Source organism: Tiliqua scincoides, chromosome 9, assembly GCF_035046505.1.
Source record: "Tiliqua scincoides isolate rTilSci1 chromosome 9, rTilSci1.hap2, whole genome shotgun sequence".
NCBI lineage: Eukaryota > Metazoa > Chordata > Lepidosauria > Squamata > Scincidae > Tiliqua > Tiliqua scincoides.
In genome coordinates, this window is record NC_089829.1 from 23,127,436 (window position 1) to 23,155,068 (window position 27,633).

At 50.6% G+C, this 27,633-nt stretch overlaps 1 protein-coding gene across 1 annotated transcript; it reads right to left on the reverse strand.

The window, feature by feature from the left end:
* Positions 1-3,392: 3,392 nt before the first annotated feature.
* On the reverse strand, positions 3,393-27,411 carry CPNE7 (copine 7). Its single transcript, XM_066636856.1, has 15 exons — positions 27,238-27,411; positions 18,324-18,506; positions 17,446-17,520; positions 17,273-17,347; positions 16,616-16,699; positions 15,791-15,880; positions 15,509-15,607; positions 14,668-14,754; positions 14,267-14,326; positions 12,566-12,699; positions 10,442-10,496; positions 7,601-7,652; positions 6,575-6,708; positions 5,235-5,471; positions 3,393-3,530 (listed from the first exon to the last, which is right to left on the reverse strand). The coding sequence occupies exons 1-15, from the start codon at positions 27,409-27,411 to the stop codon at positions 3,393-3,395; spliced, it is 1,677 nt and encodes a 558-aa protein (XP_066492953.1).
* Positions 27,412-27,633: the final 222 nt, after the last annotated feature.

Sequence of the window (27,633 nt, forward strand, 5' to 3'; positions counted from 1 at the left end):
TAGGAGTACGTTGAGCAAATCTCTCACCCCCCCCCCATCTTTCAGACTTTATTGTGATGGGACATGGAGGCCTTGATGCTCACTCACTTCAGATTTCATTAAACAGTCCCCTTGACTGTTAATGCTTCCATTATCTGGAGCTGTATTTATTGCAAATGCAATGAAACACACTTTTAATCACACTGGAACAGTGACTGGAGTACAGCTCCCACCCCTCCTACCCCAGTGTTTGTGTGCAGCCTGCCTGCAATGAAAAGGGTACAAGATAATCTGAGCACAGGTTTGCTGGCTGAGAGTATGTGCATTGAGACTAGAAATAAAAATAAAAATTTGAGGCCATCCACCAGGAGAAGTTCCATCAAAGAACTGTGGAAGAAATAATAAGAAAGGGGAGAAGCAATCAAGACTGGTTGCAGTCTTAAAGAATGATATTGGTTGTCTAGTTTCTGTCTATTAACAATGCAAGCAATCTATGGCAAAGACAGTTCCCCCATCTATACAAATTGATTTGATATTCTCTCCTGAACCTCCCTCTGCTCATAGCATACAAACAGCATGGTATGGACTAGCTTTCTCTACAATGAATGCCAGTATCCACCAGTCTGAGTTCTAGAAGGGTAGGGCTGTGCCACAGGGGGCAAAAGGAAGGTAGTGCAAGATGGGCCAAGCACGGAACAATAGAGGACTGCAGGACTTGGGTGTGCTGCTGACCAAGCCGACCTGCTCTTGTCAATGTAGAGCAGGGGTGTCCAAAGTTTTTGGCAGGAGGGCCACACTGTCTCTCTGACACTGTGTCGGGGGCCGGGGCGGGGGAAAGAATTAATTTACATTTAAAATTTGAATACATTTACATAAGTTTACATAAATGAATATATTAAAGATGAGCTTATACGAATAAATGAAGGTCTTGCAATAGCTCAAGGCCTATAAAAGGCCTTGCACAAAGCAAGACTGTCCTTTCCTTTTCTGCCACTACTGCATCACAGACGTGAAACAACAAGCAGTGGAAGGAGCCCTCATCCCACAGCTAACATGAGAGGTCAAACAGTCGCCATCATGCTGAGAGCAGTTGCGTCAGGCCAGTGTGGGCTCAAACGAAGCTCCAGAGGGCCAGAGGCTCATTGGAGACTGGGGGCTCCCCAAGGGCCGCATTGAGAGGCCCTCGGGGGCTGCAAAGGCCTCAGTTTGGGCACCCCTGATGTAGAGTAGCACAGTTTTTGCATTCTCTGCCCAATGAGATCCAATCTAGCTCAGGAAAGGCCTGATAACTGTAGATCCACATCCTTGCAGCTGGTACTGAGAAGCCCTGTGCATGTGCCCAAGAAAGAGAAGAGCCACAGATGCCAGCAGGGACAGGTGATCTGGTGGATAGAGGACAGGTGATACTAGCCTTCAGATGCTTCATCTCCCCCATTTTCATGAATGTGTGACTAGTGGAAGACGTGGGATGGGAGCACTACTCTCTGCTCTTGCTTCCACTGGTTCCTAGCACTTGTCTCCTTATGACACACACAGGCAGCCTCCATGTGAAACTTCATTGCAAGCAGGCTGAGCAGGGCTCTTTTGCTTCCTGTAGCCAGTCACTTGTTCCAGCTATCCCAGGACTGACTGGCGGTAGAGCTTCAGCACCTCCGGTGGAGAAGTCTCCAAGTACTACTACCCCAAGACCCTTTGAACTGAAGACTTTGGGAACTGAAAGCCAGGCTTTCTATCTGCAAAGTGCATGCCCTGCCAGGGAGTCCTGCACCCAGTGACAGAACTCAAGCCCCCTCTCCCCAGGCTGATCCCAGCATTCTTATTATTCTATATTTTTGCCTGGGGGATGCTCCACTTTCTCCACCACAAAGGTATAGAGCACAGAAGAAAACATAACATATCCTTTATTTGCCTCTCTTGATACATCAAGAACAGTAGATTTGTCATGCAAACCTTCGGCAAAGGACAACACCATAGTGAAAGACAATCACGTACCACATGGGGTGGGGAGGCAGGCCTGGACACCATACCTCCACAGGAGCCCAGCTAGCTTCATGTGTAGGGTGGGATTGTGAAATGGACAGAAATGCAACTGCAGTGTGGCCAAGATCCTCTAAACTGGCAGCCATGCAGGAGAGCCAGCCCACCAGGATTGTCTCCCCCAGGGCTGCTCTGCACATTGAGGAAAAGGTGGAGGACTCCAGCCTGTACCCCTGGAAGTTAAGAAAGGGTGGCTGTTGTGCCCAGTTCAACTGGCAGAGCAATCTGTTGAGTTGGTGCTTCAAGGGCCTGTGGATCCCAACTCCGTCATCAAGTACTATCCAAGCAAGAAGCCTCCCCAGCAGAGATCTTGGGACCCTCCACCAGGGGGCTGGAGCATGAAGAATCCCATCCCATGAGCTGGTGCCTCCTCTTGCTTGCCTGCCCCAGAGAACCAGCCTGCTTCCTTTTATCTTCTGCTTCTACTAGGCCTCTCCCTGGAAGTGAAGGGTGGAGCACAGGGTTCCCACAGCACCATGCAGGATAAGTCACAATGATAGATACATCCACCCTGCTTTCCTGACGGTCAAATTAATGTCCCAAACTCAGTGTGATGGGGTGACAACCACTAGCTTGGGTGGCTTTAAAGGGAGCTAGACAAATTAATGGAGGCCGAGGAGGAGGAAGATAGGACGTCTCGTCAATGGCTAATTATCATGATGGCTGTTTGAGACCTCCATGGCCAGAGGCAGTGTACCACTGAAGACCAATTGCTTGTGGGGGGAGGAGCAACAGGAGGGGAGAGCTGATGTCCTCATCCCTTACTGAGGGACTTCCTGGAGGCAGCTGGTTGGCCATTGTGGAAAATAGGACCCTGAACCTTTGATCTGACCCATCAGGTTTCTCCTTAGAACAACCTGAAGCCCATTGGTGAGCATACACATGTGCATATGTGTGTGTGAGAGAGAAAGGGAGATAGCTATTCTCTGTCATTCCACTATCTGCAGCCTTCTCTGCATTTGCTCCTCCACCATCACCACCCCAAGACTTGATTCAGTTTCCCCTGGTGGTTCTTTAAACATTTCCCAGTTTGGAGAAGCTAGGGTTTTACTCCCATAGGGGCATTTCTACCAGGGGATGGCCACAGTTCCCGTTTCCCCCCTGGCAAAGAGGCTTCTCCAGTGGGACAGCTCTGCTCTCTTGCTGTGCCTCTGGGAAGGGACATGAGAAAGGTGTGTGACTGCGTGCAAGGCCCACCGTGCCTGTTCAGGGAGGAATCTTCTCTGTTGCCAGCTGCAGAGGAGGAATTGCCCGCCCACTTTGCCCTCTCTTCTCAGTGTCTTGTGCTTCTTCTCTCTTTCCTAACTTTGGGGGGGGGGGCACGAGCTGGCAGATGAAGGGGAGACAGACAATGGAGCTGGAACCCAGGGCCCTCATCACTGGGGCGAATTCAGGGTGGCATCAGGCATGCCGCCCCTGGAGCAGCGGGGCGGGAAGGCTTTGTAGCTGTAATATTCCACCACCTGCTTGGGCACCTCTGCCAGCACGCACTTGGCCAGGGCAGTTGGGGAGGCCTGCAGGGTCAAGAGAAGCAAAATGTTAGTGGTCTCTCCTCACCCCTTCCCCCAAACAGTGGCACCATCTCAGTGTGTATCCAAAGGGCCATTTGGAAGGGCAACTACTTTCTACATGGTGAGGTGGAGATGGTCCCTAAACACTTAGCAAAACATCCCCTCCCCACAGAACACAGCCACAACTCCCCTTGTTCCTGAGTAGCGCTGGCAGTGTTGCCTGCCAGGATGACTGCATGCTGAGGAGGGGAAACATTCCTCCCTCTCTCCCTCCCTCCCCCCACTTCCAGCCAAGAAAGCTCATCTGTTGTTATTTAAGAACATGGCACCATGAATACTCATGGTGCTTAGCACAGACTGAGAAAACAGGTCCCTGCCCAGAGAGGCCTACATTTTAGAGAGATATAAGGGATGCAGCAAAGGAAGGGGGAGGGGGGAAATGGCAACAGTTTCAGTTACACAGGTTTAATCCTCAGCACAGAACAGATCCAGCTCCCCACTAATGGCTTGTGTCACTTCGCCTCAGATCTTCTGGAACAAGAGTCCAAAGGGTTAATCTCGCCTTCCCACTCCCCAGCTTTATCAGGCTAAGAAGGAACAGACAGCTTGTCTCCCAAGGCCAAAATTACTGGCAATCAGACCCAATTAGGCCTTTGCAACGGTCAAGCAGCTTGTGCCTCAGGCTGTCAGAGAAACCCAAGTATGGATTTCCTGTTTAACATGCTAGCCTGTGAGATGTAGACAAAGTGAAGGAGAAAATCCTCAGTGGCCCTCCCCTGGACCCACACACAGACCTCTTCACCCGCCTGCTGGCCTCCCATGACAAAGACTGGGCCTGGGGAGCACAGCAGCTGCCCTCTGTGCCTCAGAGGCTGATTCATCCTTCAAACCAGAGGGAAAGGAAAAGTCTCAGGGTTATGAGGGTAAGGTTATGGCTCACATACCCAGGATCCTACCTCCTCCCTGGCATCCACAGTACTCCAAATTCATCCCTCTGGGAGAAGGCCCAGAGTTCAATGACAGAGCACAGATTTGACACCCTGACAGTTATGGGTTTGGTCCCTGATGTCCCCAGTTAAGAGGATTTCAGGCAGTAGAAGACATTGTGAGCCTGGAGAATCACTCCCAGCTGGAGCCCTGGGCAAGAGGAATCCAGGGCTGGCCTTTCCTTGAAGCTACAGGAAAGTGTTGTATCATGTGGCAAGTTGGAGGACACACCTCCCTCCACCTCCTTATATGCCAGGGGTTGAGCATGTGTTGGTAGTGGTGGCAAAATTGGAGAAGGGGATCAGGGACAGGGAGGCATGGGCTGTCAGCTGAATGGATGAACCATCTGGCTCAGCAACTTCATCCATTCATCCGGCAGATCTCTTCATCTGAACTTTTAATCCCTGAGTGACTGACCTCCAGACTACTGGGCTTAGGACAAGGCTGGTCAGGACAGAGAGTGCAACAGCCCCAGTGAGCAATATTGCAAAATGCTTCTCCAAAGACAGAAGACAGTTCAGTTAGTGCCTGACTAATGAGGCAGTCATGTCCGTGCTAAGCAAAAGAGAAGCAGAGCTGTACATGACCCTGCGAACTCTTCCTATGATCTACTTGTTGCTAAAAGTCACATCAAACCAGCTGGTAGAGGCCTACCCTTACAGAGTGGGAAGCCCAGGCAGAGGATGCATGGGGGGGGGACTGGACTGTGGAGCAACTTACATTCTTGAACTCCCGGAAGGGCACAAACTGGACAATGTCGCGCAGGACAGGCTCGCCCTTAGGGGAGCGCAGGATGCCATCGTCCCCATCCAGGATCTGCATGTCAGTGAAGTCTGCATTGCCCACGCCTACGATGATGATGGACATGGGCAGGTAGGAGGCCCGGACAATGGCCTCCCGCGTGTCAGCCATGTCGGTCACGACCCCGTCTGTCAGGATCAGCAGGATGAAGTATTGCTGTGGGAAGAGAGGTCAGGTAAGGAAGTGAGGAAGGTCCCCCAGCCCCAAGAGCACCAACTCCCAGGTTGTTGCAGGGGCTCTGGAGGGCTGCTCTGCAAGAGACGATGTCTTCTGCCACAACCTCAGACATTCCTGATCTCTGCACCTGTTCCTGCTCTTCCCTCCCAGAGTCACTGTTTTGCACTTCTTTCTGCTGCTTAGGGTGGGGTTGCCAGGAGCTGACAAGCAGATGACATGGAGGGTTGCTGTGTCCCATTGTTGCAGATCCCAAGCCCGTCCACAATCTCTCTCCCTCACCCCCAATTTCAGGAGTTGGGTAGCATCTGTACCCAGTTCAACCCAGATCAGCGTAGTGTGCTGTCCGGGCAACCTTCCTGCTCCCTCCCAGCCACTTACAGCTCAGGCCTTTAACAGTGCATTAGACACTGTCATTAATTGATAGGCTCAGCTGCAAAGCGCTCAGACAGAGAGCTGATGAGATTCCAGAAGGAAAAGCTGGCATGCCCTTCAATCTCTGAGCACTTGGGTGTCTAAATAATGAAAGGGAATTTAGTTTGAGTCCCCTTAGCTTTCATGCATACAGAAGCTCAAGGAATCCCTCTGTCAACCGCCTCCTCTCCCTCTGCAGCAATAGCATAGCTAGAGGGGGGCAAAACAGTACATACTGCAGGTGCCGCAACACACCATGCAAGCAGCCCCTCCCACTCACCTTTGGAGCCATTCTGGGCAGCGACAGCAACATGCAGGAGATGCTGTTTGGTTTGGCGGGCCCTTGCATGTTGCAGTTGCTGCCTGGAATGGCTCCAAAGGAGGGTAGGAGGGGTGGCTTACACAGCATGTTGCAGTGTCTACAATACTTACCGTTTTGCCCCCCTTTAGCTATGCTACTGCTCTGCAGCTTTTCAGCAAGGCAGTGGGAGGAGCCTGTTTGCAAGGTGTTCAGTGTAGCATTTCTTGGGTCCAGGACTGTATGTCAAGCACCACGTTCTCTAGTTGTGACACACAGCAACCCTTCCCGGCCTGGAAACTGCAAGATCAGAGCAGCTTCCCCACCACTACCCTCCTGGAGTCGGCCCAGCCACAGATTTCAGCCCACTCACCGAAGCCTCCTTGGTCTTCTCCTCCTCTGCAGCTACTCTAGCAACCTTGGAGATAATCGGGGCCACGTTGGTTGGGCCATAGAGCTGTATCTTGGGCAGACAGTTCTGATAGGATTCCACCACACCCTGGATTCCTGACAGGGAGACAGGAAGGTTGAGCTGGGGGGTGGGGAGGTGGTCACAAGCATCTGTCCACAGGGGGAGGGCATGTTGAGTAGGCCTCAATATGCAACAGCACTGTGGCAAAATGGGGGTGGCTCTCCATGGAAGAGAAAGGAATGGCAACTATGAGAGCTGCCATGTCCAGGCCATTAAGCCATTTTTGCCCAACATTGCATATACACAACAGGGACCAAATGTGTATACCTGTGGGCCAGGTAAAAATGAGTTAATCAATCAGGTTAAACAACTTTATGCATTCTGATAAAAAAGGCCCTGATTAACCAGATTTAAAATGTTTTTAATACACATACATATGTATAAAAAGTGAAGATGGTGAGCAAAAGAGGCATTCTCTCCACCTGAGAGAGAGTGAGGAATGCCTCTACTAAGATTACACCAGTGTAATTTGTCTAAAAGCAAAGCGTGACTTTTTTCTTGTAGAATATTGTTCTCATTGGGCACACTGATGCCAATTTAGTCAGCTAGATTATTTGACTAATGCATTTTTAATCAGGCAACAGTCTTGCGGGGAAACTCAGTCCTAAGTAAGTAGTGCTACCCTATCCATCTACTGGATCCCAACTGGACACAATGAGGCACTGGTCCAGAAATGGCTAGTGCCTTGTCATATGTATTCATCCCATTTTCTCTTTAATCCAGGGATGTCCTTTGCACATCCATCTCTCCCAGGGAGACTGTTCTAAGGAAGGCCACCCCTGGGGAGGAGAGCAAGTACTGCCTCCAGCATAGCTGCCATGGGATGTCCCTGATGCACGCAGAGTCTGCATCGGATGGCTTTCCACGTGGGGTGGGGCAGACAAAAAGGGGCAAAGGAAATACCCTGAAGCCCAGTGGCTTCCTTACCTTCACACTCATCATCTACTGGATTGAAATTGATGGCAAAATCGTGGGAGACCTGCCCCAAAAGACAAAACCGTGCATGAGAGGTGCATCTCTGAGGCCTTTTACAGCAGGAAGTGCAGGACAGAGAAATCTTGAGAGAAACCACTGCAGCAAGAAGTAGTGAAGGGCTCAACCCTGCCTCACAGTTTAATGTACTTACCTGGAACAAGCCTTGTACTCACATCCCAAGCCTGAAGAGGATGTCTGTGGCAAAGAACTGGTACTGGGGGTGTCTTGCACTGGAACTTGTCCTTTGACCTGACAAACCAGCTATTTCCCATCCCCTCCAGCATTTCATGGATGCCATGGCATGCCCTCATTTTCTGACCAGAGGGGCCCCCCAATGCCACTGTATACTGCTCCCTCTTCTGCAGTCCTTTGCTCTGAAAGGAACAGCCTGCTATGTGCTGTTTTAAGAGCCAACGCAGTGTGTGTTTGTCATGAATATGTACAGTTTAGGTCTAGGTTAGCATGTGAAGCCTGAACCAAACTAAGTCAGTAATGGAGAAGTGGCCAGCAGTTCCTAGCTGCAAGAATGTGAGTAAACAAACAAAAAGATTGTTGTCTCTCCTTTGCTGGCCAGAAAGGACAGACAACAAGAATTACAACCCCTTGGAATGTTTAACACCTCAGTAGACTGAGGGGTGCCTGATCAAGCGGAATGGAATGCAGCTATGGATCTCCAGTTGGGAGGGGTAAGAACTAGGAGGGCTAGCAACCAGACCCACTCCAAGAAGGTTCTGTCCTCAAAAGTTTCTGATTGGACAGTCTAGATAAGTATGAAGTCACCTCAGTACTATTAGCATAAGAAGTATAATAATGAGTGCCCCAAGGGGTGTGTCCGGTTCCTTCTTGAACAGAGTTTTTGGGTGCAAAGTCCTGCACGCTGTGAGCTCCATTGTCTACCATGGGCATCTGGCCTCATAGGTAGCCTTGGGGTTAAAAGATCTACAAGAGTAACTGACCCAGGTGAGAGATAGGTATTAACAGATAGCCAGCGAGCTTTATTATTTTATTGCTGATATGTTTCCCAGATGTTTATGCCTCTAGAATTTGCTGCCTTATGTAACCTTATGTACTTAATAAACTAAAATCTCTTTTACTAAGTTGTTTCATTGTCTGTTGGGGACAAAGGTTCAGAATCCTGCCTAGCAGTTCAGCAAGCTACCAAGTGCTCATTGAGGTCTAGTAACTTGAGGACTGAGGCTTTAATTGGAGAAAGAGCTCAGTGCCTGCAAGGGATAGAGTTAAGCCTAGAGGGTATCAGTGTCCCTGGACTGAGGCACTGGCACATACAGGGTGGTGGCAGTACTACTGGATGGGGGGGGGCCTTGAGGGCTTTAGGGTTTGAGAACCAAGAACTCTGAGCACCCCAAACCCCCCTAAGTTTGCGACAGTGTTCTCTTGCTTACAAGATGAACATCTCATTGTCCCACAGTCCGTTATCAAGAGTGCAACATGAGCCTCAGCAGTGGGTGAGATGGCAGGCTGCACTCCATGTGGTGGAGCATTGATGCTCTCAAGTGCACGTACTTGCATGCTTACAGACTGGAGACGAGCAGCGACTTCTCAAGAACCTGGGAAGGAACACTGAATCCATCCAGTGGCATAACCACTTAAGGCATACTAGGGCTGCCCCAGAAAGGCGTCTCCCCAGTGGCAAATGGGAACAAGGATTTGCCAGGAAGAGGCACCAAGAAACAGGGGATGTCCTGAAAAATGGGGGAGGGGCAATGCTCACTGGCAAAGCAGGTGTTGTGCATGCAGAAGGTCCTGGGCTCAAGTGCTAGGAAAACTCACTTTGCCTGAGACCACGTAGAGCCACAGGCAGTTGGAGTAGCAAATGTTGAGCCTGAGGCAGGGCACCAGCCTGACAAGCAGCCTTGAATGTTCATGTGAACTTGTGGCCAACGGCAGTCATGCCATGCTCCCAGAGTGCCTCTCCCACTTAGTTGTGCAGTTCTGCACTTGGCTAGGCAAAAGGCCATATGCTCCCCCCCATCCCTCCAGCAAACCTGCCTTCCTGGTTTTACATGGTCTCTCTAGGATCTTGCCCTGCACAGCTCTGGATCTGGTTTGTCTGACTTCTTGGCAGCGAGCAGTCTGCCTCCCCACCCCCGCTCCTGCTATCTATAGTAACAAGAGCCAATTTGATTCATCAGTGGGGAGTCCTCTGAGCCCCACCTTCCCCAGGAGAAATCACAGGGCGGGGGAGGGTCTCCTGCAGGAAAGCATCAAGTGGACAGACAGACTGACTGTCGCGATGCTATTCTGGAGTTTCAGAGCTGTCAACCTGTCAGAAGCCTCCTTGGCAGTGTGCTAATGCACACAGCGTGGAGGCAAGAGGGGGGCAACACAGGAAGGAACCACTTCCTGTGTGACACAAGGGGGGGGGAGCTGGACATGAAAAGCCACTGGCCTTAGGCCTGGAGGTGGTGACCCATCTGCTGGGCTAGGGATGGTCAGGCATCAGCCAGGTTCTTAGACTGCATGATTTGTTGCTAGAACCCCCAAATCCATCAACCAAAACGGTGGTGAGGAGGATGTCTTTGGAAATGGGGCCAGGTACCACCAACGGTTCTCCATGACCAACATTCTAGGACAGGCAGGAGGCACAAAGGACAGAGGCTCTTTTCAACACAACTTGCACTACTGGGGTTATAGCGATGGTTTTTGCCCACCCTTCTTACAACCTCGTCTTGCTTCAGTGTCTGCCTACCACTTTCAAATCCCATCTAAACCAGCCAAGCACCTCTCCCTGCTGCCCCAGACCCCCAATTTCACACACAGCCCTTGACTCACCTCATACTTGGGTGGGATCCTGGCTCCAAAGCCCAAGGCGGAAAATTTCTTGTCGCTGTGGAGAAGCAGGGTTCAAGGTCTCAGAGGTGCACCCTCAGTTGGGCACAATCCACACAGGAAAAGATGTCCCAGGGGAAGGCTACTGGAAGTTGGCTACCCAGGAAGGCAGGGACTGCTATGAACCACAGCACCACAGGCCTGCCTGGCAGGGCTCAGAAGTGGGCACCTGGGCCCCGCCACAGGAGATTGCTAGAATAGCTTGGTCCATTGGGGTTTAGTATATGGTCCGTTGGGGTTTACAGGAACCTCTGTACTGGGAAGTGTGAGGCTAGCTCCTGCATGCAGCTATCCTTCCCAGGGTGTGTGTCCCAAGCTTGTTCCAGCTCCCCTAGAATATGCACAATGCTCTCCCAAAGCACTCAGCTACTCCATGTAACAGGGGGAATGTTGGGGGGTGGGTGGGCACTCAAGCAGGCTAAAATATTGATAAACACGCTAAGGCTTTCACAGCTGGAATCCATACTGAACTAAAGAGTTTTTCGGGCTAGGTGCCGTGGTCTGGCTTTTTTGTCTAATGAGCCTAAACCAATCCTAAAAAGGGGGGGGGGGCTAACTATCACCAAGACTAAAACTAAGTTAAAAACTGAAAACTTAAAACAACAACTAAACTTAACCTAAAAAGTTAAAACTAAAACCAAGCTAAAAACTCTTAAAACTAAAAACCAAAGGCATTTGAAGCTAAAATAAACTAAGGATTAAAACTAAAACTAAACATCAAATAAAAGTAGAGACTAAAAACTAAAAAGTCTTGAATAAGAAGCTAAAAATTCAAACCTAAAAACCCTGACATTTCACATTTTTTAGTCTGTAGTTTTATTTCATGTTTAGTAGTTAAGGGTTGTAGTAGTTTACGGTTGTAGTTAAGTTGTTATGTTAAGTTGTATGTTCTATGTAGAGCCTCTGGCTTTACACTCCAGGTACCTTAAAGTAGAATTTGATTAATGGTTCTTTTGCAGTGGTTCCCTACCTTTTTTCACTTGCATACCCCTTGGCAGCCCATTTCCATAAATTGTACCCCTCATATTAGCAAAATGTTCGTAATTAATATGAATAATATAAGCCCTCATCTCATCTATATGAAAACCCATACTTCAAGTATTCATCACAGTATTTTCTCTTTTTATCTGTTGGAAGAACTGAAGACTAGGCCTTTCACTGTTTTGCACCAGAAGTGTGCTGAGAAATTCTTGGTGGTTGATCACTTTCCATATTATGTTTCAGCTTTTTACTGTGCTGTATGAATCACTGATACATGATCATACATGATTCATACATGAACTGATGACCAAAAACTAGATATTGGTGGGGCTTTCACAGCCAACTAGCCACCTCCCTTCCTGCCTTGCTGGCCCTGCAAGGCATTCGGGAGCACTACCTACCTTTTTCTGCCTTCTCAATTCTTTCTCAAGTTCTTTAAAGGTCCTGTCAAGTGCCCCTGGGGGTACATGAACCCCAGGTTGGGAACCACTGTTCCATTGGTTTGATGTTTACAGTGCACTTACTCTGATACTGTTTACAAAAAGGTCATGAAGATCAGAATTTAAAAAGTTAAAGAATAAAAATGTCTTATGATCTTTTACTATATTTTTCATAAATTAGAGATTGTACAATTCTTAGGTAGCAATTACTGGTAGGTTATTTTTCAGGATCTGGCCTCAGGTAAAATCAGACAAAACTATAGTCAGACACCCCCCTAAGTTTAAACCCCCAACTTATCTGAAGGTCATAGAAAATTCCATGATTTTGGCTCAAAACATGCCCTTGACTTATCTGTGGGATCAAGTTGCAGGTGAGTGTCTGTGGTATTCCCTAAGTGCACCCTCCAGCACTTCACAGGATCTGGAAATAGGATCCACACAATTTGCACCAAAGATGACTGATTGAGGGCACAATCCTAACCAGATCTACTCAGAAGCAAGTCCTATTGTGTTCAATGGAACTTACTCCCAGGAAAGTGAGGCTAGGATTGCAGCTTGAGTCTCCCCCAACCCCCACAATCACACATTGCTGCAGGTTCTATGTGGGGTTCATTTACTTGGCTGCAGCTCTGGAGTCCCCACTCACCTGTCGTAATCCTGACAGATCTCCCCCACAGCAACCAAGGCCTTCAGGTACTCATTAGGCTGGTAAGGGTTGATGTAGTGGAGGGAGCAGCTGTTTTTGGGGTCCCCGTTGGAGGCTGTGAAGTCAATGGCCACCTGGGAAGGGAAAAGGGTGGGGGAACATGAGCACTTCAAGGCTGCTCTACCTGATAAGTTGGACTGCCCTCTTGCCAAAAGATGCATCACCTGCCCAAGGTTGCCAGCTCTGAACTCCTGGGAGGAAAGAGGGTTTGGAGGAATTAGCATCTCCCTTCAAATCAAGGACAGTCTGAGTTCATCACTACAATGGAGAGGCAGAAGGTTGATGGGAACAAAAGGAGAGGACTCCATGCAGCCAACCATTCACCCCTGCACTGGCTTCTCAGAAGGAAAGGCAGACAGGAGCACCCTTGGACGGAGAAGCCCCACTTGGATGACATTCAGATGGAAAATCACTGCCACCCGGGGATGGCCACCTGGTACTCTTGACAGTGTGGTTCACCCTCTAGCTTCCTCTTCCCTTGAAGGTCACTTGCAGTGAAGGCAGAGCAGGAGCTCAACCTGCATTTAGGAACCGTTTGTGCAGACACAGGCCAGGCCGGGCCAGTTGAGAAAGAATCTCCAAGTGCAGAAGCTAAGCAGCAGGAGGAAAATGGCCCCAAAGTGAGTGGCTTGTCTCCCTCCCAACCTGGCAGAACCCAACGCCAGTGCTAAGGGCCACCCAGGCCCTCCACCTGCCTGCCTCTGTCTCTTTCCCTTACCAGGTTTGTAGAGAATTCAAGGAACATATCTGGGACCTCTAGCCTGAGCCATGCTAACCATTTTTTTCGGACTGGGGGGTGTGGGGCCCAGCTAAGCAGCTCAATTCCTCTCTCCTTGCCATGTAGCTGGACTCATTTTACACCGGCCCGGAACTTGGCCTGGAACTTGAAACCACATCAGCAGAGACCCCAGAGGAGGAGGGAAGGGGCATCTCCAGGCTCTTTCTCATTTTGCCCATCAGGGCAGAGGCAAGCAGAGGTCAGTGTCACGTGCCCAACTGCCCCTTCACCTGTAACACCACAGTGCCTGCAATCAACAGGACTTGCACCCTTCCAGCACCTTGGTCCTCTCACTTCTGGGTCTGTTCCCAGCTCCTCTTCTAGCTAGCAGAGAGGCCTGGAGCCAGCAATCTGTTATCTGAACATTCTGGAACCTGACTCACTCAAGGAAGGAGATGCTCTTTCAAAACGCAATCTGGGTGCTGCTTGTTTTCAAGGGAGAAATCTGTGCAAAGCTGCAGCAAAGGTCTGGCAGCCAGGCCTGTGGAGAGCTGAGGAGGAGAAGGAGCTGCTCTGCACACACGCCTGGCAGGTTCTCGAACAGAGCTGGGAGGAGGCAGAGCGGGAGAGCCAAAGCCTGCATTTGCAGAGCCACCTGCCCGAGGCTGAGATGGCAATTCATGGACTGATGCAAAGGCAACATGTAGGTGTGCAATGGCCTTGCAGTGTGTGGAGTGGTGAGCAGGGCTGCGCATGGAAGAGGCCCCCTTTGAAAGTTTCCCTTAAAATCTCAAGCCCATTCAGCAAGCATCAGCTGATGCAAGGATGAGCTCTCTGCCCAACAGCCCCCTGGCATCCTGGACTGTTTGCTTCCCAAGAGCTTCCACCCTCTACCAATGGGCAAGGCAGGCATTGCGACTCACCGTGAAGTGGATCTGGCAGCCACCCATGATGTAATCCAGGAACGAGTAGACCCTATGGATCTTCCAGACAAACAGTGTGTTAGCCAATTCCATGGGCGGGTACAGCTGCTGTTCTTCTGCCATCCTCCAGGCATGACCAGCCTTGCCAAGGCTGTATGCCCAGGGAGGGGGAGGGAGGAGGAAATAAGGCAGTGGTCCTCCTAGCAGTCCAGTAAACCCACCAGACACCAAGGCAATGGAGCAACTGTGGGATGTCAGGGACACAGCCAATGGCACAAGTTGCCATGCCAGGCAGGCATCCTAGCAAGGCCCTCCTGGGTTCCTGCCTCTGAGGGCAGTGTGTAGCTCCCTCCTCCAGAGGACCAAAGAACTCATCATTCTATGGTGTCCTCCCAGCTCACCTTCAGGTCCAGAAGAATGACCACCCCTGAGTTCTTGTAATTTTTTTTCTTCAGCTTATACTTTGGATTTATACAGTCCCACTGGATCTGATTTCGGGAGGAGAAAGAGAGTGAGCTCAAGAACGCTCAAGACAAGTGAATCAAATCGGGGGGGGGGGGAAATGAGCTTTGATTTTTGCACAGGTTTTTTTTTACCAAAAAAAGCTGGGTACAAAATGGTAGGTTAGAGGGCAAAGCCAACAACCTCCTGTACCCCATGAGTCACGCACTGGAATAACTTGTACAAGGACTGAGTAACTACATATCTGAAATTCCAGCTCTGAACCTGGCTGGCAGAGCTGCACAAGGACCTGGCCAAAGGCAACCAATTATTATTCCCATTTTACAGGTAAGAAATACTGAGATGAGAAAGACCAGTGATTATGGCAAAAGACCAACCATGAGAGAGAATGTTTTTTACATGCATGTTCAAATGACAGCAACTTGGGCAGTGTTCTTAAATATACAGTAAAGTCCTATTTTACAGCTGGAGACTGAGGCTCAGAGATAGACAACTTGCCTGGATGAGCAAGATAAGCATGGTACAAGATCAGACAAGTCCACATGCGTTCAGCTATAGCACCAAGCCTTTTGCTCCAAAGCTGGGAATCAGAACCCCTTGTCAAGCTAATGAAAGTCACCCAGAGATCTACCAGGACAGCCTGACCTATCCTCCCCCACCCTCCCCCACTACAGGTGTCTATTGCTTTGCAAGGCAGATAGAAAAAGGTGAGGGAAGGCAGCTCACTTGCTGTGCCCTTTAAAGTGGCACACCTCTCCCACTCTCTCCTTTGGCACCAACCTTGTTGCCCCCGGTTGCCTTCTGCATCTCCTCAAAAGTTGTGTAAAACTCTCCAATGAAGTCGTGTTTGCCCCTGGAGTCATAGTCAAACACTACACACTGCACAGACAGAGGGAGGGAGGGAGGGAGAGCAAGCAAGAGGGAGAAGACTCCTTAATGCATTCAAAGGAGGAGACCACCACCACCCCCGGCTGACCTCCCCTGTGCTCCCTCTATCCCAGCTGGCCAGCCACAAGGTTCACAAGCCCCACCCAGCCCTCTTGTCGTCATCCCCACTCTCACCCGCAGTTTCCGCTTCTCCTCACAGCTGCACAGCGAATTAAGAGACACTTTGAATGGTTCCCAAATGGGACTCAGGTTGTTCTTGACAAACTGCAGAGCAAAGACAGAAAAGGGCACATGACTCCAAAAGGCAAAAGGTCCAGGAAGGAGCCTCATCAGGGAGGCAGAAAGGGGCCTGCCCCACACCTGTCTCTCTCTTGCTCTTTCTTCCCTGGAGACTCGCCACAGTCAGAGCCTGGACAAATGTCCCTGAAGTGCCTAGAGGCCAGGGCCGCTTCCTAACAGAGTGAGATGGGGTGGGACACCCTTCAACTCAGCGGCACATCCCAGGATTCTGGCTCTGAATAGCCATTGTGTTTTTACTGGGTCTTTTAACCTTCAGTGCTGCTGCCTGTCAGTATTGCAAGTCTTTGGTGATGGGGTGACCATGGAAGGGAAGAAAGGCACATAGACACTGGACACCCAATTTGGGAGGTGAAGGGTTAAGGTGGTTTCCTCCTATCCAGAGTAAACTTGCATAGGACTTAATCCTGGCAAGGTTAACACCCTCTGGTCATCTCAAATGGTGGAACATGCAGAAATCCAGCCAGTGGGAGGGCTGCTAAGGAAGAGGGGCACCCTTCCTCTGCCATAGGGTAGCCCTATAAAGCCCCCTTGGACCAAGTCTAATATCTGATTTCATGCTGCACACATGGGCAGGCAGCAGCTGCAGCATCCCAAGGGTTTCACATAGACCCTGTAAAGCAGTAACAGGTCTTGGTCTTTATCTCCTCCTCTTTTCTCCACTACAGGCCACAGGCCATTCCCTTAGCTGGAGGTTCTTACCTCTGTGCGGTGCACCAGTTGCTCACTGCCATCATCATTGATCCGGTAGATCTCGAGAAAGGGATCTGATTTGCTGAAGAGGTCCTGTGGGGGAGGCAGGACAGAGGCCCCATCAGGTGGTTGGCTTCACCCTCCCCCAGGCATTCCAGGGGGCTCACATGCAGCCTGGCTGGGCTGGGTAGGCAGGGACTAGCCAGGGAATTGCCCACCACAGCTGCCTGGTGAAATGCTCAAGGAGCAAGCAGGAGTCCTAGTCCTGTTTTGGATACAGCAGCACAAGTAGCCTGAATAAGAAGATGAGGTTTGCATAGCCTGGACCCCAAAATAGGCTTTGGGCTATCCCCTTGACTGGGGAGTGAGGGAGCCTATCTCCTTCGAGAGGTATAGAGGGATAAACTGCAGCCTGGCACAAAATACATCTGGCTGCCTTAATCACACTGGTGGGCTCTTCCACTGCTACACTGACCTAGATCATGTTGCCCCCCTCCCAAGGCCCATCTGGGCCAAGGAGAAGGAATGGCAGTTTCCCACTGGGTACCACCCCTCCCCCCCTGTGTGCCACTCCAAGCCCACCCTCCCCATAATGCCCTTGATCTTAGAGGCACTGCTCAGTTTGCCCCAGAGGGTGGATCAGGCCCCATGTGGCCTCCTAGCTACCTTGTCATCCAGCTTCTTGGCTCGGAAGGAAAGCTCCACAAAGCCGTTGTCCCCAGAAATCTCTTCAGAAGTCACCTGTTGGGGGGGTCAAGAGGGAGCCTGTCAGAGGCCCATGACCAGGGGAATCAGGAGGGTGCCAGATGAGGGCAAGGGGGCGGAGACAGCACACTCACTGTGATGGTGGACTTGCCAGCATATTTCCCATACTTCAGAAACAGTGGCTTGCTCACCCTCTTCTGGGCCACAATCTGCAAAGGAGGATAGAAATGCAGGACATGTGTGCATCAGATGTGCCTTGGTTCACTCAGAAGAGTCCTCTGTCACTTCTCGGACTGAACGACTGGTGTCACCACCTGAATACTTGCTCTCTGAGTGAGGTGCCCTGGCTGATGTCATGCCCTGGAATAAATTTGCATTCTGCAAACCAACAGGATCTGCAGGAGCAAGAAGGGGCCTGGTGGCTGTGCTTCCAGAAGAAGAGGCTGTGCAGCTGACCTTTGGGGAGTTGGGTCCTTTGTCTTGAGCACCCTCCAAAGGGAACTATGGTTACTCAAGGGTGAGGGCAATGCACTCTGTACATGCCCAGAGTCCTTAAGCAAAGGGCTTCCCTGCAAGAGAAACATGCTCCTCACAGCATCTCCACGCAACAAGTCACTTGGTGGGGGCTGGACAGCAGGTCGAGGAAGCTCGGCATGCAGACTTGTGGAAGCTGCTCTGAGATTCAGGAGACATGCTCATCACACCGCATTGGCCTCCAAGCAGAGCTGCGGGGGGATGCGTGTGTGTACCACTTGCTTGTAATTACTTGCCTGCGGCGAGAGAGCAGGGAGTACCAGAGCTCCCTGTGGGTGCCATGTCTTGCTTTGAAGGGACACTGCTGTGCAGGAGCTGCAGAAGGCAGGCAGGGTTGATGGCTCCAGAACTGCTCCTCGCAAATCTTCCTTCCCTTTGCTCCCCCCTCTCTTTTTCAAAGGAAAAAAAGAGCAGTTCTGGCCTGCCTCCCCTCCCCCATGGCCCCACACTTGGGGATGCTTTGTCTGCCCACCCTCACCTGGCCCACGGTGCATTCCATGCCACCCAAGAAGTCATCGTCGTGAGTCCCGAGGCCACTCTGGCCATGACTGTCGTACACCTCAAAGCGCAGCTTCTGCACCTCCTCGAAGTAGTAGTCGACCATGAAGACCTTGGCAAAAACGGGGTTCAGGTTACTCTTGATTACCTCTGATCTATCCACCTGGAATGGAGAGAAGGAAAATGAGACTCTCTGAGACAGGTGGGTTGCTGGTATGGAGCTCATGGCAGGAAGACCAGGCCTGAACCTGGAATCTGACCTCGCTGGGTTGGCCTTGGTCAAGTCACTTGGCCCCAGACAGTTCCTCACCTGTAAAATGGACACAAGAGGCAGCTGCCTCGCAGGGTCCCTGTGCAAGTGGCTCTAATGTAGCTTGCACAGCATTTTGCACAGTAAATGTAGTGTAGCCACTTTAAGGAGGAGGAGTGATGACCTGAATGGAGCTTGCAGGAGGCCACAGAGCAGGGCCATTAACTCCAGAGAGTCAGAACCCAAGACCAAAGTAGATGCTGGGCACTGTGCTGGAGCCCCCAGGGTTCCTGGTCTTGCAAGTCAACTCCTTCCTCTATCCATCCTTGTTTCTCCTACAGGAAAGGGTGGAGTATCACAACCTTAGCCCTTCAGGCTCCCAGCACTGTTTGCTTCCCTGGCGCAGGTTAGAGAAGAGTGCAAACTGGCAAGCTGCAAGAGCCTGGTGTTTGGCCCCCACAACTGCAAAGTCCTCTTGCAACAGTCCATGGGCCACCTGAGAATGATGCTGCAACAACCCAGCAAGGGTCCTCCAGAAGCAAGTGCTTGTGCAAATAGGCCCTCCAGCCCCCATCCTCACAGAGACAGTTCAATTTCATAAACAATTCAGATTTGTAATAAAACATCAGAGAAAATGGGAGAGCCACAAATCTTCAGGACTGAGCGCTGCGTTACAAATATTGGAGCTCTCCTGGATTCAGAGTGTAATTATGCTGCTGGAGGAAGGATCTGAGAAAAGAAAGGAAGAGAGAGCAAGGAGTGGACACCTGTCTCTGGTTATTGTGGGCATATCAACAGAGATACCCTGGCCCCCTCCACTCCCCCTTCTTAAAGGATAAAAGCTGCCATCATATCTGCCTGACGTCCTAAAAAAGACAGAACGGAAATTTGTTTAAACATTGGGGGAATGGAATCAATAGTGTAGTGAATGCAGATGAGATGCTAATGAGCCCTTCCTCAGGCACTGATCCCAGTTACTATGGGGAGACATTGTGAGGATGTCAAACTTGTGGTGGAGGAAAGTGGTCTCAAGCAGTGTGTGTGTGTGGGGAGGGGGGTGTCTCTTCATGTGCTACAGTTTCCTTATCTGCTGCTCCACCATCACCTGGCTCTCCTCTCCCACTGTCCTTACTCACTTGGCCAGTAATTAACACTCCCCAATTCCTCTCTTGTCTAATACAGATCCCAAACCCCTGGAACAGCTCCTGGCACTGGGTTCAAACTAGATTCATGACAGGTGGTATTAAGTGGTACATAGTGAGAGATTCTATCACGAGCAGAATGAGGCTTTGCTTCCCCTTTTCCCCTCCATGCACAATGATGGTGTCCAGTCAGTATAACTCCATTATACATGAAACTGTATTGGGCATTTGGCAATGATACCAACGCCTGGATGGGTCTTTCCTTGCAGGAGGAGGTTAGGTTTAAGTGACTCCTTAGCATTTCTCAGATCTGTGATCCTACTGTAATATGGCAAGCAGCAAGCAAAGCATCATTTTAACCAAGGGCACCAAAGAACTTGAGAGCCAGATGGAATGAGACTCTGAGCAAGTGTAGAGTGCCTTTCTCATGCTATTAGGGACTCCATATTTCCAGGATTAGGGGAGGATGTGAGGCTTTCAGGTCAAATAATATATATTTGAATCTCTCTCTCTCTCTCTCTCTCTCTCTCAAAATTGCAAGAAACAAGAAGCCAGAAAGGACCCAGCTCACAGGCGCAAGCCCCATGAAGTGAACGGGAGATGTGCAAGAATATCAGTGTGCTTTGATCATCTCTAATTCATTCCAACAAGGCTCAGGCAGGAGATGTTCCCAGCCGGTTTTGTCCAAATTTTACTTCACCACCCCCCTTGTGAAGACTTCTAGAGCTGAACCAAAGCCGCCCTCCAGTCCAGCAGTCCCTTTTCCCAGTAGGAAAAAGAGAGCACAATCTCTCCATAGTTTCCTAGTTGGCAAAGAAAGCATCAAGATTATGCCACCGACAGCTCCACTTTCCATATTGATTGCGCAGCAGGGCTTTCCACTTGCTCCCCCAAATCCTGATTTCATTTGAATTCCAATGCTCCAGCTGGAGGGATGCGTGAGCTGTGGCAATCAATTTCCTTAAAGCTCCTTTATCTCATGAAACCTCACCAAATAGCTCTTCCCTAATGAGTGGGGATTTATTAATTAAATGCAATAACTGTCAGCTCTATCTCATCCTGTTACACACATCCTGCAGCCTATGCTTGGCAAGAGCCTATATGTGGTTCCAAGAGTCAGTTATCAAACCTGACAGGCTAGGCTGGACACTTCCCCACCCTGGTGTATAGTCTGCTACCTGGCACTGTGGGTGGAACCCTTGGTTACTGGATCAGCCTGATGTGATTAAGGTGGGGGGGGGGGGTCCACACTAGGCAGGTTTCAGAGTGGCTGGTTCAGTTGCATGGACGATTTAGTGCCTTGGAACGAACCAAATCGGCTGTGGCTTTGTGGCTGAGCTCCTGTTTGGCATCCAGAAGGCTCTGGGTTCAATCCTTGGCAGCATCTAAACACCCCTGCCTGAAATTCTGTGTAGCTGCTGCCAGTCAGTGTCAACAATGCGGAGAAAAACAGACCAGCAGTTTTATATACAGAGTCTGAGTTGGAGCCTACTTGTGCTACTGGCTGAGAAGTCAGGTTTTGGAGGAACAGCTTGTTGCATCCTGGGCAGGTCTGGATGTGCATCACCCTGACTTGAGAGTGAGCCTCTAGAATGCCTCCTTAATCCATTCATTTGCAAACAAGCACATCTCTACACAGAGCAGGCAAATGACCCCCTGGCCCTTGCAGAACAATATCCCAGCCAAACAGGGACTTTTCTTCCTCCTGGGTAGCCCTGGGGGCCAGTGCCACCTGCTGGGGGCACCCATGCATGGCAAGTGCCAAGTCATGCTTTTGTACCAGGTGCCAAGACCCCTTTGCCCACTGACACCTGGCCAGCTGCTCACAGAGGAAGTCGGAGTCACCACAACATTGTCATTGTGCTTCATAATGATTTTTTAAATAATGCTGGAGCACAAAATGGTGACTTGATCAATGTCAGGGCAAGGCACCCATTTGGGACACCGTCCAAAGTGATTTTCCATGGCCGTTGTGGGCCAAGACGGCTGGACTCCCTTGAAAATACTAGAGCCTATTTCATATTGATTTTTGCCCTCCTGTGCACGCAAAAGTGGTGATTTGCACTGTCTCTTTCAGAAAATAAATTAGTCTCACCAGTAGCCAAAGAGGCTCATTCCAGGAAGGTAGTGGATGTTACGAGCTGCATAACTCTTCTGTGGGGTCACTTCAGTGGGGCAAACTAAAAACACTCCATGCTGTGTCAGGCCAGAGGCCCACTTAGCCCAGAGCTCCGTCTCTAGCAGAGGACAGCCAGGTGCCCCAGGAACCTTGCAAATAAGACTAGAGGGGGAGCACCACCCACCTGCCTGACCCAGCATTGTGTACACAAATGCACTCTGCTTCTGAACATAGCAGCAGAAATTCACTGCCAAAGGAAGGAAAGACAGTGCAAGTGTGTGGGTCATAACTCTGAATGTGCTGTGGGTATGTTGATGCAGAAGGATGCAGAGCCATGCCTACCACAAAGAAGCATGGTGTGCTCTTGTGTGATACCACCACTGCCCTGCTGAGCACATTTTGGCAAGGCAGCTCCACTCCAGAAGCCCCTACAAATGCACCCCAGAATGAGGGGCAGCCTTACTAGGGGAACCCCCTGTTCCCCAGGAGCCAACTCTTCTACTTTGGTGACAATCAATCTCAAGGCTGCCCCTGCTTGGTTTCAGTTCTGGAATCCACTTGCTTGGCTTTGCCTTTCCTGAGCTCACTGAGGGTCCTTAAATGTGCTGGGTAGTTTTGGACATTTAACTGACCATGCTCAATCAAAGACAGGTGCTGTGCAAGGTCTTGCTGGCAGTGGCAGCTTTCTGGAAGGTAGGTTTTCCTCGGGCTCAAGGACTGACTGATGCCATACACGGAACTGGGTTTTAAGCAATGTGTATTCCTGAATTTGGGGAGAGCTTTGGGATAGGGGGTTGTTGCTTTGCCTAGAATCCTTAGTGTCACCAACTATTTTACTGGATCCTGCTCCTATGCCTTTAAGTGCACCTCAATATACAGGTATTAACCCACAAAAATCTTCAGCTGCTGATTTCTACAGACCAGTCTGCCCATAAAGGTGCATCTTCTTCTGGCCAGTTGGTTGTATATTTTTCAGGATTTTAAATTATGTTAATTTTAGTGTCTGGTTATCTCTACACTGCTTTGAATGTACAGTATTGCAGAAAGCAGGGGAGAAATAATAATCCATGCAACAGTCTCTTATCCATCACACTACAACTGCTGTCTTGTAAGGAAGCTATCATTCACTCTCTGTGTGAGTGTGCAGACAAACAGCACAATTAAAGTAGCTCTCTCTCTCAGTCCGTAGCATCCACTAGGCACGTAAGGAGGGCAACCACACAGTCTGGGCAGGCATTGTTCTGCCTCATGCATTTTATGGCTATTCAGCCCCAATGTTCACCTTTTTTTTTTTCCTATACCGTCCTTGTTCGTGCAGTTTTGTCTTGTTTTGTCTGTGCATAGAGGCAAAGAGAGATCTGAAAATCTCTTTCTGCATCCAACAAAATGGGTGCAGATGGCCAACAATAATTCTGCTCATCTTTAAGGTGCTACAGGATCCCTTGTTTGTGTTGGGACAAACTAAGGCTGCAATCCTATACTGTACACACTTTCCTTAGAGTAGGTCCCATTTAGCACCATGGGACTTGCTTTTTAGTAGACGTGCATAGGATTGTGCTGTAAATCTCCCTCCTGGAGAATCCCTCCCAAAGTCATCCTGTCTTGGCCCAGGTCTTGCCCCTAAAGATAAGGATTGAGAAATCTGCCACCAGGTGGAACTGACAGCAAGGCTCCCCCTGAAACCACCCTATTTGGTTCTTGGTTGCTCTCCCAAGGCCAGCCTCAGCCCACAAACTGAAAGTGCTTGCCTCTGCTTTGGGACTTGGCTAAATCCTGCATTGCCAGCAGCAGGCCTATGCAATTCCTTTGCACTGGTGACCAGTGAGAGATGCCATCTGCTTGCCCGCTTGCCACTGGACAGCAGTGGATGTTGGCAGACCTGGCACAGACTGAACCAGAAGGCCCACTGGCCTTTGTCTCCAATAGATCCAGTGACATAGCTAGATGGGGTCCAGAGCAAATGCCTCTGTTCTCCTCCAACTGCCCGGAATGGCTCCGAAGGGGAGGGGATGGGGCCGCTTGCACAGTGCGTTCAGGCACCTGCAAAATTTAGTGCTTTGCAACCCCTCTAGCTACACCACTGGATAGATCAGCCCAAAAATCCTACCCCACATTCTCCCGACTGGGTCGTCAAAATGCCGGCTCCAAAACACGAAGCCTTGACAGAGAAAAGGCCTTGGAAAGTTCAAAGCCTTCATTGTTCAGCTCTCCCGGCCCACCTGCCTTGGCTTTATTTCCATTGCCTGCTCAGAGACTCAGAGGATGAAACTCTTCAGTGCCAACATCTAATGAGCATCAGAAGCTACAGGCAATTAACCCTGAAGCCGTTACAAAAGAGCCCTGTGCCGAGAAGCGAGGAGGGAATCAGCAGAGACCTCAGCAAGAATGCCAGGCGCTCAGCCTTGTTGCAAGCACAAAAGCGGAGGGTGCCAGACAGGCAGGCGCTGGCGATGGGCCCAGCAAAAGGGGGCAGGGAGCGGAGTCACTGCAGGTAACATGACCCAGGAGGGAAGCTGTTGTGCCTCTGTGAGAGCCAGCCTGGGAGTCAAACACACAAGCCATGCCAAGGAAATGTGGGGCTCAGGCTGAAGCCACGCTGACCCAAGCTTAATTCAGTCACCATATTCATCAGTTATATTTTGAACCACCCCCTTTGCCCCTAAGAGTTCTCTCCTCTTCCCTCTGCACATTAACCCTGCGAGGTAGATCCGACTGAAGAAAGCAGCAATTGGCCAAAGGCTACCTAGTGAGTAATATGGCAAAGTGGGGATTGGAGTACAAGTTCCCCCATCTAAATCCATCACTTCAATCCTCTCCGTTCAATGCTTCAAGGCGATGCCCCTGAGCATTGAACGAGTGCATTTCCTTCCCCACTGCATAATCACTGCATGCATTCACACTGCTGGGATGAGGCAGCAGTGGCCCCACCCTCCAGGTGGTTTGTCCACTGAACGCAGGGGTGGCTCTCAGGGCAGGAGGGGAGTCTGTCACTTCTGTGGGTTGCGCAGCCCTAGACACTCCAACACCAATGCAGCAGCAGCAGGCATCACCACCAAACCTTACGAGACAAGCAGGGCAGCTCCCTATTCTAGGACATGGTCACAAGGATGAACAGAAGTCCATGCATCCTCTTTGCATGCGTGTGAAGCCCCAGCTTCTCTAGCTCTTGGGGAGCAAGGCTGAGAAAGCTCTTTGCTGCCGGCCTAAGACTCCAGAGAGGTAGCATCACTCTGGGTAGAGAGACCAACAGTCTGGCCCAGTCCAAGGCAGCTCCTTTCAGCAGTATTTGCCCAGCCTTGATGTGATCACAGGAGGCAAGTTCACCTACAGGAGGGAAAGGCAGTTAAAGCAGCAGTGCCACATCACACTTGCGCATTTTCCTTCAGACACTTGCAGCACCCTTGCTGTACATTGAAGGCAGTGGGGGAGGAGTGAGCCCCAGAGTGGGGGACAGTTTTGTTGCAGGACCAGGAGAAGGGAGGGCTTGAGACACAGGCTCAAGAATAACTAACATGCAATGGAAACAATGAAGAAGGGAGAGAGGGCCTCTGAGCACATGGAGAGTGCATTTCCTTCCCTGAGCAACCATATAGCCCAGAGTCCCACACAGGAGACCAGAGGTCTTCAAGGCAGGGTCATGTCTCAGTGCCTGCATTCAGAAAGCAGCCACTGGGCTGGGACTCCCAATGTCCTCTCTCAGTCCTGCCATTTTTGACAGCCACAGTGACAGAGAGTTGGAGTCCACTTCAGAGAACTGCCAGGGAGTCTGGCAGAGCAATCCCCCTCCCACGGCCACCTGACTTCAGCAGCCATAGGCACTTCTCTGCTTTTCATAGGGATGGGATTGCATTTAATCTTGTAATGCACTGTCAATAGGCAATGTATTAATGTTAGTTTAAGACGTCATGTGCCTGAGTGGAATTTTCTGGCACAGCCTTCAATTCACCTGCTGCTTTTCCCCCCGAGGCTTTTCTTATAAGGGATAAAAGATGTCAAGGAGAAGCTTGTTCACAAGCACTCTGCCAACACGTACACACGCCATGGCCGGCAAAGACCAGCCACACTTTGACCCCTTATGATGTCTCAGCCTCTACAGTCCAGCCCCCCCCCCCAGCAAATGCAAGGCAAAAAGGAGCCTGGAGAGTTGATGGGTTCGGGTCAGGTGCCTCATAAAAGCTCCCCATATCTAAGCTCCCCAAATCTCCACTTGAGGCAGAGGCTCTCAGGCGCCTGTGCCTGCCATCTTGGGGAACACCTGCTAGTCAGAGCAGGTGAGGCACAGTGCTCTGGGGGGATAATCTGACTCAGCAGAAGGCAGCTTGGTGCGTTCGTAAGCCCACGACCATTCACCGCAAATGTGCTGCCTCTTTCCTCCAAAAGTTGGTTCCTTAAAGAACAGGCGGTCCTCAAGCCCTCCCCCAAAGTCATGAGTCACTTTGCCACTTTGGAGCAACCAACCAGTCCCCCATCCCTCAGCTCTATGGGCAGAGATCCACCAGCACTGATCAATGCTTTAGGACTGCACCTGCTGCCATGCTGGCAAGCAAGCAGCAGAACTCACTTTCTGCATTCCCCTTGAGGATGAGGCAGGCCTGTCATTCAGGGTGCCAAAAGGCAGGGAAGGAGCTCAGTGGCAGAGCCCTGGCCTGGCCTGCAGAAAGGCCCAGGCTGAATTTCTGCCCGGTTCTCACAGTAGGGCTGGAAAAGCTGTTGCCTCGGTTCAAGTCATGTGGAGTGAATCTGGGACTACCACTTCCTATTTCTTAAAGTATTTGATGAGGGCCAATTTCCCACTAAAACTAATGCGAGATGGAGCCTCTCTTGCCCTGAAAGTCCCCTAATGGGAAGGCTTCAATTTTCATGCCCCACAAAAGGGTTCTGCATAGGAGCTGGGACGGTCTCAGCAACCAGCTATGTGCTTAGGGGGTCCTGGAAGCCCCTGGCTTTACACACCCATGTCACATAGTAAGACTTCCAGAATGAAATGGAATTCTGGGCCACTGGGGTAGTTTAAAACACAGTAACATCTCTGGGTAGGGCAAGAAAAAAATTCCTGTCTGAAACACAAGGGAGCCACCGGCAGTCAACATTGACAAGACTGAGCTTGAGGGGCCCAGCCTCAGGCAGCTTCCCATGTTCTTGGGCGTTAGCTGAGGGCTTGCCTGCACGACCCTGAATTGGGCTCAGAATGGAGGGTGGGAAGTGAACACTTCTTTCAGAGGCTGCAGCTACATTCTCCCAGCACCTTTCCCTTGTCCCCCTGCTGACAACAATTTTGGAACCCTGAGAAAAACTCAGCCAGGCCATCCAAGGCCCCATCCTGCCAGGCTCAGACAGAGAACTTCCCCACATCCCTGTCCATTTCCTACAACTCGTGGCCTACCTCCATCCACTGCCCTTGGGACTGCATGAGGAGCACCACGCAGGGGTCTGATTTGTTGAGTGTGTCGCGGTCCAGGAGATGTTTGCAGCTGACCCGCAACTCCACCTTGGACACGCAGGTGGCAGAGACCACACCCAGGTTGGCCTGGGATGCTGGGTCCAAGAGCTCGTTCATCTTCGCTGGGGAGAAGGGTCTTAGCTCAGGGGGAGCTGCAGGAAGCAAAGGTGGAAGACGGTGATTTGTGGGTTGGGCTGCCCGGAAGCATCCACAGCCAGGACTGGGCTTGACGACAAAGTCTGGCAACGGGCAGGCTGGAGGTGCAGCAAAATCCAGGAGCCCAGCTCAGTGTCAGCACTGAGCCAGTGCCCAGTAGTGGGAGAACACCGTGTTGCGTTC

Excerpts from the sequence above, each read along its gene's own strand:
- CPNE7 (XM_066636856.1), bottom strand. The coding sequence starts at position 27,411 with ATGAACGAGCTCTTGGACCCAGCATCCCAGGCCAACCTGGGTGTGGTC. Across the intron at positions 17,521-18,323 it reads TGGAATGCACCGTGGGCCAG|ATTGTGGCCCAGAAGAGGGT; the intron begins GTGAGGGTGGGC and ends CCTCCTTTGCAG. Across the intron at positions 17,348-17,445 it reads CTGGCAAGTCCACCATCACA|GTGACTTCTGAAGAGATTTC; the intron begins GTGAGTGTGCTG and ends CCCCCCCAACAG.